This window comes from Oratosquilla oratoria, chromosome 32 (assembly GCF_046742065.1).
Source record: "Oratosquilla oratoria isolate Oo_2021 chromosome 32, ASM4674206v1, whole genome shotgun sequence".
In the NCBI taxonomy this organism is placed as follows: Eukaryota; Metazoa; Arthropoda; class Malacostraca; order Stomatopoda; family Squillidae; genus Oratosquilla; species Oratosquilla oratoria.
The window spans coordinates 6,669,441-6,681,940 of record NC_134808.1 but is presented as its reverse complement, the minus strand read 5'-3'; the positions used below and the strand labels follow the sequence as shown (position 1 = coordinate 6,681,940).

The 12,500-nt window shown below is 34.1% G+C and overlaps 1 protein-coding gene across 1 annotated transcript; it reads left to right on the top strand.

Moving 5' to 3' along the window:
* The first annotated feature begins 3,704 nt into the window (after positions 1-3,704).
* On the top strand, positions 3,705-4,706 carry LOC143017514 (uncharacterized). Its single transcript, XM_076172303.1, has 3 exons — positions 3,705-3,719; positions 4,300-4,424; positions 4,535-4,706. Exons 1-3 carry the CDS (start codon positions 3,705-3,707, stop codon positions 4,704-4,706), a joined length of 312 nt encoding a protein of 103 aa, XP_076028418.1.
* The last annotated feature ends 7,794 nt before the right edge of the window (positions 4,707-12,500 follow it).

Below are 12,500 nucleotides of genomic sequence, written 5' to 3'. Positions count from 1 at the left end.
ACTATTTAAAAAATGGCGACGAAATTCTGGATTCTTTGTGTTACGTATGCAATTATTCAAAATCTTTTTACAGTACATAAATATCCTCTTTACAGGATGCAGAGGGATATGTTCTATTTTTATTTTTTTACAAAATAAATGAAGTTGCTATAATGAACATTGTTATTTATATTAATCAAAATTAGTCGAACGCATGTTTTAAGGGGTGACCATAGTTTATCTTGTGCTTGGCGGTCACGAGTCCTAAAGGGGTAACTACACGTGTTGGCTACAGAACACCACAACCTATCCCCGCCCAAGAAAAACACACCTTGGTCCTATGCTTTTCATCTATGTCGCAGAAGGCCCTATCTAAATATCTCATCTGGCTATTCCCTACAACCAAAATCTTACCTGTGGGCAGGGATCTAGCGACTGCCTTACCCTTTTTTCTTGCATCTTCGTTTCTTCTTCTTGTAGACCCGTGAGAGCTTGAAAAAAAATTCTGCATTCAAACGGGCCTGGTGGGGGCTTTTTACCATCTCTCCGTGTTTTTTTTTGTCACCGTTTTTTACCCAGGTTCCAAACATAGTATGTCGAGCGAATAATTTGATTCTACTCTTTAAGACCCTTAACAGTGTTCTCCAAGTCTACAAATGATTACAAAGGCGGAGCATGCAGACAGGTCCATATCTAGGTCGGATGCGAAAAAAAATCATAGTAATGATAAATGAATAGATAAAACTATAATAATGTAAATAACAAATAAAGTACATAGATAAATGCATAGGTATAATCAAATAACAAACAAACAGTTAAATAGAAAAGAATAACAAATTAACATATAACTAATAGTAAATGAGAATCAAACAGACAAATGTTAACAAAACAAAAAATGTATATAAGATAAATGATAATCATTACAGCATCTTACTTAAGTATTTATCTAAATGATTCTTAAAGCTTCGAACTGAACTACATTGCACTGCCCCTACAGGAAGTTTATTCCATTCATTAACTACACAGTTGGCAAAGTTGTTTCTACCCACTTCCAAATTGAATTATTTCCGGACAGATTGAGACCATTGTTTCTTGTCTGATTTTCATTCAGTGTGAGAATTTTGTCACTTTTGATGTTGTCAATTCCCTTTAGAATTTTAAAGACCTGTATCAAGTTACCTCTGAGTCTACGCTTTTTTTAGGGAAAACAGATTCATATGTTTTAGTCGATTTTCGTATGATTTACTTTTGATATTTGGAATCAGTTTTGTGGCTCGCCGTTGTACTTTTTCCAGTCTGTCAATGTCTTTAATGAGATTCGGTGACCATACGGAAACAGCATATTCCAAATGTGGACGAACTAACGATTTATATAGCTTGTTAATGAGTGATGGACTTTTGAAGTCAAAAGATTGCACAATCAGTCCTAGAATCTTATTTACTTTCTCAGAGGCTGAAATACACTGCTTGGATGATTTGAGATCGTTACTGATAATTACGCCGAGATCTTTTTCACTATTTACTTTTGTTAACGAATTTCCAAATAGCTTGTAATCGTACTTACTGTTATCTTTACCTATGTGCATTACCTTGCATTTACTTGTGTTAAATTTCATTAGCCACTTTTCAGACCATTGCTGAAATTTATCTAAATCTTCTTGAATATCTAATTGGTTTAAGTGATCATTTGCCATTCCGCACAGTTTTGTATCATCAGCAAATTTGGAAACTGTAGATTTTATTCCATGGTCTATATCATTTATATATACTATGAATAGAAGGGGTCCAAGAACGGAACCCTGAGGAACTCCACTTGTAGCATTTTTCCATCTAGAAGTTTTTCCATTTAAAACAACTCTCTGTTTTCGATCGTTCAACCAATTACTAGTCCAACTTAATAGTTATTCCGTGTGAAGCTAATTTAGTGAGTAGTCTTTCGTGGGGGACGGTATCAAAAGCTTTTGCAAAGTCTAGATATATTACATCTATATTGTTTCTTTTGTCATAATTCGAGATATCTGTGTTGTAGAATTTGAGTAAGTTAGTCACACAAGAACGTTTCCGTCTGAAACCATGCTGGCTATCATTTATCAAACGGTTACTTCCTAAATGATGTTTGATAACATCTGTGATGATAGTTTCCATTACTTTTCCTACGATTGAAGTCAAACTTATAGGTCTATAGTTATTTGGTTTCTTTTTGCCACCTTTTTTGAATATGAGAGTAGCGTTAGCCAGCTTCCATTCTCTTGGGACATCTCATTATATGATGGTTTTCTTGAAAATAATTTTTAATGGAACAACAATCTCATTTTTCATTTCCTTTAAGATTCTTGGATACCAACCTTCAGGCCCTGGTGTTTTATTAACTTTGAGTTTATCTATACGTTTCACATCCGTTACATGGGATTTTGTATACTATGCTATTTTCATTTCTAAATTTTGTTGTTTTATATGTTATTATCTTTCCTATCTTTTGTCCAGTGTTTGTAATTATTTTAATGTTATACAAAATCCCATGTAACTGATGTGAAACGTCATACTACGGAGAGACTGGACAAGGAATCACAAAGCGGACACAACAACACAAAAGCGACATTAGAGCACACAGAACCAGCATCTCACTTGTGACACATAGACAAAACAGGACACTTGCCAAATTGGATAAACACAGAAGTATTACACCAAGGTCTCGACAAGAAAATGAGAAAAGTTATAGAAGCTGCAGAAATTAGTAAAAATAATTCGAATAACAACAGAGGAGGATTCATTACATGGTCTCGCCCAGCCGCAACACTAGCCATCAACGATTGGAAGAGAAGAAAAAGAGGGAGGAGTCAATAATTCGCGCGGAATATATATAGCTGTGTATCTATCCACTTGATGTAATACCTTGAAAAAGACGAAAGTGTCGAAACGTCGGTAATAAAACTCAAAAGCTCTTCTCGAGTTTCCGTTTCCTCTCTTTCCTCAAATTTGTCACGATGAATAATCATCATATATATATGTGTGTATATATGTGTATATATATATATATACATATATATATATTTATATATATATATATATTTATATATATATATATATATATATATGTGTGTGTGTGTACGTACATATATATATATGTGTGTTTGTGTACGTACATATATACATACATACACACACACACACATACACACATACACACACACACACACACACACACACACACACACACACACATATATATATATATATATATATATATATATACTTATGTATATATGTGTATATATATGTAGATATGTATATACATATATATACATTTATGTATATATATATATATATATATGTATATATATATATACTTATGTATATATGTATATATATATATGTAGATATGTATATACATATATATACATTTATATATATGTATATATAAATATATATATATATATATACATATATATACATTTATATATATGTATATATATATATATATATATATATATATAGTGAACTTTATTCATAAGGTTTTTGTGACCCTTTGTATTATTGGAAGTCCATAATTAAATAATGGTTAACGCGTTGCTTCCCTGGATCCTTATGTGTCTCTAGGTTTTACAATTTTCTCCGTTGATGGCCTTGGTAGATCAAAGGAGCCAAACGAAGAGGATGGGCTATTTCCCTATATATACAACAACACGAGATTAATCCGTACCTATTCCCCTCCATACACAGACACAATGATGTACTTCTTTGTAAGTATAACCTCTGGGGTCTCTGAACTTAGGAAATATTTAGTTACTGGAACAAAATGTTAGGGAAATTAATCAAGTTTGTTTACTAGAATAACTATTATTCGAGTGCATTTTGGAAAGTAGTTTCTACTCCGAATTTTGAAATATTTGTCCAATTCTGAAGGCTCAAAAAGCAGTTATTTGCACTCATGTAAATGTCCCAAAACGATAAAGTATAGACAACCTTCAACCAAACTCTAATCTTGTCTACACTATATCATTTGCATATATAATTTAATGTAGCTTTTATGCATTATAATACCGATTAGTAGAGTACAGTTGTAGAATTCTCAATCTGTGATTTGTGGATGCTACTGATATTTATGTTTACAGAAAGGTACAATATATGAACTGATTACTTTCTAATGCTGATTTTTAAGTCAGTGAAGGAAAAAAAAAGATTTTCAGTGAATGCAGAAAACCCATTCCTAGATTTATTTGGAGTTATATTAGGGAGACTGTCTTACGGTCAAAATCAGCATACAAGACTTTCTTTTTCTCTGTAACATTTGACCACTGCAGCAGCATTCTTTGTTCTCAGTTTCTCCTGGTCCTCGGCATGGCAGCCTTCGTCGCCTGTCGACCCAACGAAATTCTTCACATCAGCCTTGACGATCAAGCTCATGATGCTGAGGGCGATTCTGATGAGTGGGAAGGCGTCTACAGGTAAGTTTCTAAACAAGAACCCCAACATCTACTAGAAAAGAAACTTGACATTATAGTATGATCTCTCATGGATTTCAAATTGTACATCAATTATTTCCCTTCCATTTCAGTTGGAAGTCTCCTGAAGGCTTAGAGTTCTACATCAAGTATGTGGCTGACGAGCACGGATACCGCGTGGTCGAGTCCAACGCCGTCCCCGTCAGTGGCACCGGTGTAAGGGCCAATGGCCAGCAGGTGTCCTTCGACTCTTACGAAGTCGACTCCAACGAGTTCGATGACTAAACGACGAATGAACATGAGCGTCTAGAAAAAAAAGCAATGATAAAATTAAACATAAATTAATAAAACAAAAAATCAATAAACCGCATTCAATCCATCTGCCACCGAACCGCCAAGTAATGTATTTATTTGAAATAAATAAACTATCAGCTTTATCATTTAAGTTTTATCAGCCTTGTCCCTTTTTTCTCATACTGTATCTTCTAAAGCTCTCTAGAATATATTTTTGTATCAGGATCTCATTCCCTTTATTTCCCATATTCATCTTTACTTGACCTTTTTGACCTCGCTACCTCACAAACCAATTTCTTTTTCTTTTCTTCTTTTCCATCCTCTCGCCTTTTTCATTTTTTTGTACATCTAGTTTTATCCTTATTACTTATGTGAGTGATTGACTCACAGTCTTCTATTTTTTCCACTGAGTGCGTCTCATAGCCCTCACTTCATATACCACTTCCCAAACCACAGTTATCAGTTGTACTTTACAGATCACCTTCACCTTCAATTTGCAGATATATATTATCTTAATATTTTTTTATTCATAAATTACAACCAAAATCTGAGAATTATAAATTCAAAATTGCCATAATAACAATATCTTTTACTCATTTTGATAAATGAGGTATAATCTTTCCTCCTCTTCTCCTTATTTATATTTAGATTGCTTGTTTTCTCATCCATATTTTTTTAGTATGATCTGACTCATCCGCATAACTAAACTTCAGTTGTTGTTGTTTCTGCCCCTAACAAGATAAACCCTTTGTTTACCTTCTATGTTCCTGAACTCCATTATGATAAATCCTACATTCCAAATATTTTGACTCGGCATTCATTTTTAGTCTGTAAAACTCTTCCTCTTTTCTCATGTTTGTTTTGCATCTCCTGTGTGACCTACAGATCATCTCGCATAAAATCTCTTGGGCCATCATGAATACTAATGACACGAAATGACTAAAGCAGTGATTCTATCACTTATCTTGGAATGGTCTCTGTCCTATGACTAATATCATTAGCCGTGTGCCGAATACATTGAAAATAATTGTTAATAGAAAAAATACGTATGTATTCATTGTGTTACTCAAGATAGAAAGATGGCTGACGTAGCGTAATTTTTCCTTTAAGTATACACAAATTGAAATCTGAGTACCCTGTTCAGAATTGTACTTACCTTATTCTCCCATTCTTTCTTATTAAAAAAATAATCTGCTGTTTTTCCAATTCTTTCCTATTTTGATAACAACATTATTTTGTTTTCCTTGAAAAAAGAGTAGTTTTCTCACACGAATGTGGTTTTTTACGGAAATAATGAATAGGGCGAACAGTGAAAATTTTAGATTTACGAGAACATAGTCGTATCCATTTATGTACACGTTACACTAAATATTTTTAACTAGAGCCAAGCCATTTTATTCGGCTGAGGGTGAACCATGGATACGAATTAACTAAAGCTATCTCAAGCCTTTTGTGTTTATGTTGCTCATTAACTATTTCATCTCAGCTTACAACAGGTGATTTCTCTTAAGCTAAGAATAACCTCCAGGCACAAGTGAAAAAGAGTTTTAGAGCTTCCCCCCCCCCAAAAAAAAAACCTACTAAAGCTTTGAGGAGATATGGCAATGACGTTGGGTTCTGAGAGCCAACATTTTGCTTAAGAAAGTTACTGAGTGTTTAAGGTATTCGTAAATTTAGATAATCAAAATCCAAACTTTTGGATCACCCTGGACGAGACTGACTATCAAGTTGTCATGTATAGCAAGAGTATGGTCATCTCTGAGAGATTCATCAGCTTTGGTAGGAAAGTCCATATGTCCGGAAGACAGTTGTAAATTGCCCGGGTTTTGGTTTTTGGAGAGAAGAACGATAGAAAAATATTTTTGTTGGTTTGCATTGCCATAACGCAGAACAGGAATGGAACCTTAGATATATGTTGATTATGGAGTATATAAAGTTGGTGGATAACTAGAAAAAATAGTTTGGAGTGAAGGAACTGATAGAATAGTCATAGGAAATTGAAAGCTTTCCAAATATCAAAATGATGGTAATCGTGTACATCATATCAGTTGCCTTTAGAAAGCTTCTAGTTGAAAAAGAACAACAGTCAACGTGAATGTTGAGGACTGAAGTAGATTAATTCTATTTCTTTAAAGGTACTTGTGGACGTCTTTCCACTTATCAGTGTCTCTCAGCCTTAAGGGTCTGACAATTAAATCTAATATTTAGGAGCTCGTCAGGCCGGTAGGTTTCAAGGGCAGCCAGGATTATGATCCGGGTAGTCAGATAATTGAGGAAACCAGTCAGGACGAAGTGGAGGAAGTCTTAAATGCGTAGCTAATCCCACTGCATTCCTTTTAGCCAGAAAAGACCGATGAAAATCTCTCTCTCTCTCTCTCTATCTATCTATCTATCTATCTATCTATCTATCTATCTATCTATCTATCTATCTATCTATCTATCTATCTATCTATCTATCTATCTATCTATCTATCTATCTATCTATCTATCTATCTATCTATCTATCTATCTATCTATCTATCTATTTGGCTTTCAAACATTCACTTGCCTTCCTGTCCTTCTCTCTCTACACCTCCGCTTATTCCTTGGATTCAACTTCTGTCATCCATCAATCTTTCTTTTGCCAAATCTACTTACCTTTTATGCTTACACTACATCAGCTTTTGAACAACTTCCTTTTTACTTGTCTCCTCTTTCATATTTTTCTATCTACTCGCTCTTCCTTTTTCCTATTCTCTCCCTTCATAAAATGTTCAATTTTTTTTTTACGCACCAGTCTATCTCCTCCATACTTCCTTTCTCTTCAAGCACTCCTACACTACCATCCTTCTATAGTGTACATGTGCGTGTATACAGTCACATGGCCACATATAGGTATATTCTGCACAAACATGTGTGAGTACACTGCATATTTATATCAGGCCTTTATGAACAAAGAAAGGAAAAAGAAATCTTCCTTTTTTTTTACCGTTTATTTGCACCAAAGCAATAAATAGAGCAAAGCATAAAGCGTAGCTTTCTTCTGACGACGATGACGATGTTGATGACTAGACATTATTCCTACGCCCAATCAAAGAACTCCTGTGACTCGATAGAGTCGACGGGCGCCCGCAGGCCATTGGAACTCACGCCGCGCCGGTGCCGCTGACGGGGACAGCATTGGACTCAACCACGCGGAAACCGAGGTCATCAGCCTGATGCCTGAAGAAGTACTCGGTGCCATCTGGAGAAGTCTGGCTGTGAAGAGGAAGGAGAACTGTTTTCTTTTTGTCTATTTTATTTATTCATATATTCATTAATGCATCTATCTATTCATAGATTCATGCATTCATTCATCCACTGATCTATTTATAATAATTTTGTTATCACGACTGATTTTATCATTATTATCCTTATTATTATTACTATTATTGTTATTATTATTATTACTATTATTATTATCATTATTATTATTATTATTATTATCATTATTATTATTATTATTATTATTATTATTATTATTATCATTATTATTATTATTATTATTATTATTATTATGATTATTATTATCATCATTATTATTATTATTATATTATTATTATTATTACTATTATTGTTAACATTATTATTATTATTATTATTATTAATTATTATTATTATTATTATTATTATTATTATTATTATTATTATTATTATTATTATTATTATTATCATTATTATTATCATCATTATTATTATTATTATTATTATTATTATTATTATTATTATTATTATTATTATTGTTATTGTTATTGTTATTATCATTATCATTATTATTATTATCATTATTGTTATTATTATTATTATTATCATCATCATTATCATTATTATTATCATGGCTACCTCCCTGGTAATCGGGAAAAAGCCTTGGTATATGTATGTATTACTATTATTATCATTGCTATTATTACTACTATATTATTGTTACAATTACTAACATTATCTTTGATAAAATTACCATCATTATTACTAATATTGTTATCTTCAATATTATTATCACCATTATCCTTATTTTTCTTTTTTCTCTCGGAGAAGCCCTATGGATACGTCACAGGGACTCACCTGTAGGATCTGAACGACTCTGCCTGGCGGCGCGGCGCCCGCGGCCTCGTGGTGGGTCTCCTCAAGTCTGATGTCGCGGAACCCTTCGTCGGGTCGGCAGACCCCGAAGGTGACTAGACCAGCGAGGAGGACCACGAGGACCTGAGAGAACAAGACCATGTGACGTCATTCGGAGTGAAGTTTTATTGAGGTGAAGTAGGAAACACGTCTATAGACAAGAAAGATAAATAACACAAAACAAAACAAAACTAAAAATAAATAAATAGATAAATAAAATGTAATGCAAGCATGAAATAGTATAAAGTAATGGAAAGTAGAATGAAATAAAATAAAATAACAAAATCAACCCAAATAAGATGAAGTAAAACAATGGAAAAAATAAGAGATGATAAAAAAAAAACGAAATAAAATAAAATAAAATGAAACGCAATAAAACTAAATAAAGTAGAGTAAAATGAAAGGCAATGAAATTAATTAAAGTAAACTGAAGGAAATAAAACGTACAAGATAGAATAAAGTAAGATTAAACAAGGACAAGCAAGACGAAATGAAATAAAATTAGACCAAATTGAAATAAATCAAAATAAGAAAATAAAATAGAGTGAGTTAAGATAAGATGAAATAGAATAAGATAAAACATAACAAAATAGAATGAAATTGAAAAATAATAACTTAGTAGGCAGTGAAGTTTTTAAGCACTACATCTAATGATCATTTCCAAAGATCCACTGAATCCGCACCAGCACCAGATGTGTGTGTCAAGACTAAGACACTTACCGCAAGGAACCTCATCTTCCAAAAGCCCGGTGAGGTCTGAGACGAAGACAACATGGCCCGTTACGCTTATATAGGACTGACCAGCCTGGGTCATGGCTCACGTGAGGTCAATGTACACAATTAAGAGAGGTCATGCGACATTTTTTTAGGGGAGTGGGGGAAGAGTGTTAACCCACAAAATATATAAATGAATAGATATATGAATAAACAAATCAATTATTAAATATATGTACAAATAAATGATTACATAGATAAATAAGTATACAAATAGATAGATGAATAAGGAAATAAACAAATAGATATATAAGTAGATAAGATAGATTGAGTATAATTAGAAAAGTAATAGATGTTCGCAATAAACAAATTTATAAAGGAATAAGTAGACAAAATATTCTGTGAATTAGCCAATAGATGGAAATGTAGAAATATAGATGAATACACTAATAGGTGAATAGATAGATTGATTAGTAGACAGAAAAAATACAATTTAAATACCGATATAAAACTACTCCCAATACCTTTACTTTGTGGTTTAATACATAGGTATTATAAATATAAGTGGCTCCGGAATAGAATCCTGAACTCCATTTGTGACATTTTTCCATTCAACTTATCAAGTTACTTTTAATGATTTGTACAATAAAGTATAATGATAATATAAGGATGTCTACCGTGGGGGGCAGAACCAAAGGCGCTTCCAAAGTTCAATTACATCAAAGCCACTCTGTGATTCGTGAGTCACTGGACGTGAAACTAACAATCTTTTTTGAGGGATTTATCGTCTTTACTCTTTTCGTAACTTAATACCCGAGTTATTTCTTTGTTTTATTATGGATTGTCGTTAACTGATAGCTGTTGTCTTCTAGGACTTCTGTTGCACTTGAAAATAACCACTTGTCCTCTGGTTTCATAATTTATAATATCTGCCAAAAATATTTTACTAGGACTTTCATACAGTTTTGGAAGATAATGTTAGAATGCTTGAAAAGGCAAATGCATTCTAATTTTTTTTGTCAAATTTCAAAATTACTATTTCTCATCCATTTTCTGGCAGGTCGTATTAGAATATAAACATATGCATACACTCAAACATGTTAGCAGTCCACTTGTACATATATATACAAGTGTGTCTATACACATTTGTATATCATTGATGTTTATGAGAGCTTTACCATATATCAATTCATCCATTTATTCATATGTTTATATTGTTTCATATATCCCTAAACTAGATGTACATATGCGCGTTTATAAGTTATATTTTTGTATATTGATTAGTATGTACTTGTATGCATTTGTATGTATCTGCGCACACATATACATGGATCTATTTCAGTATGTATCTATGATAATATATGTGCGTGCATATAATTACAAATAAGTGCATTATGTCTACACACAAATACATATTGTTTTGCATTTTGTTTTCTATTTTTTCATGAAGAACTTTCTCATGAACATATAAAGATAGTCCAGTCTAGTTGAAGAAGTTAGTACATTATATTCCATTTTGTGATACCTGCTCAACCTCCACACGGACATTAACCTCACAACCTTGTTTACACCTTGACCTCTCATAGACTTGCAACAGAAACCGGGCGTGGCAAGCAGATGTATATAAGACCAGATAGTTCAATTGTCCTCAACTCACATCCCTCGAAACCTCACCAACATGAGAATTGGCAGAGTGAGTGTTTCAGGCTGGTGGTACCCGCCTCCATGACCTGGCAGGTTCAACCACTGATGCAATGAAAGGGATTGTTGTTAAACCTGACAGTGTTAGAGACATAACCTCATCAGTTCTAGGCCAGCAAGAGAATGCAACTCTTGCTGCCAACAGTATGACTGAGGTTATGGTGCGTTTACCCGAGTTTCACATTCAAGAACACGGATTTCCGACACTGTAGTGATCTACGATCGCGTTCGTGATGTATAATAATGTCCCTGTAATATCCGTGTTTTCTATGAAAATGTTTCCTCTGATTTAATGGTAAGCACCTCGTCGTGGTGTGTCCCCGGGTGGATCGTCCTCTTTTACCAGATTTAATGGTGACTCGTTTTCTTGTTGCAAAAGCACGTAAGGTGTGTTCTGGACATTATCATACATCGTCACTAAGTCTGCTAGGACAAGAAAGGATCAGACGCCCAGTTCTTGTGACTTCGCTACAGGTCCAAGGACCAGACCGTCGAGTCTGGATGAGGAAGTCCCGTCTCAAAGGCCCACGTAGTCTACACGGTAACATATAACTATCAGATATACACATTAGGTGACTATATGAATATATTTCTGCAAACTCCGGATCCAAATTAAAAGTCTAAACATTTCATTATTAGTATTGGTCGCCTATCCCTCCCCCAGCTTATCTGGCATGGCTTAATCAAACAGGTTTTAGATCTTGATGATACTCCATGTCTCTCAGTTCCTGTTGGTTCTTCTTGGCGATCCTTCTCGTGGCTTGCACATCCGACGGTTTTCTCGACGTCAGCCTTGAACACATCCACCATGAGGCTGCGGGCACCGTTGGACAGATGGTGACTGGATCCTACAGGTGGTTTCTATTGACGCATTTATAGTTTTTATATCCCAAATGATGTCTATTTGATTATTCGTATATTTGAAATCTTCTTTACGTCTGATACTGGATATTGATAATTACATAACCATTCTTTGCAGCTAGACTTACCCTGATGGCACAGATCTTCATCAAGTATGCGGCCGACAAGTTCAGCTACCACGTAGTTGAGTCCAACATTGTCCCCGTCAGCGGCGCTGGCTTGAAGACGAGCGGCAGACAGGTCCCTTTCGACTCCCGCGACGTCGATTCACGCGATTTCAAAGAAATAAGTTCTCGCGAGTTCTTTGGTTAAATAAAGGGCTAACGCACTCTGCCATCATCGGAATTATGCTTCATCCTCCCTTTATTTCGT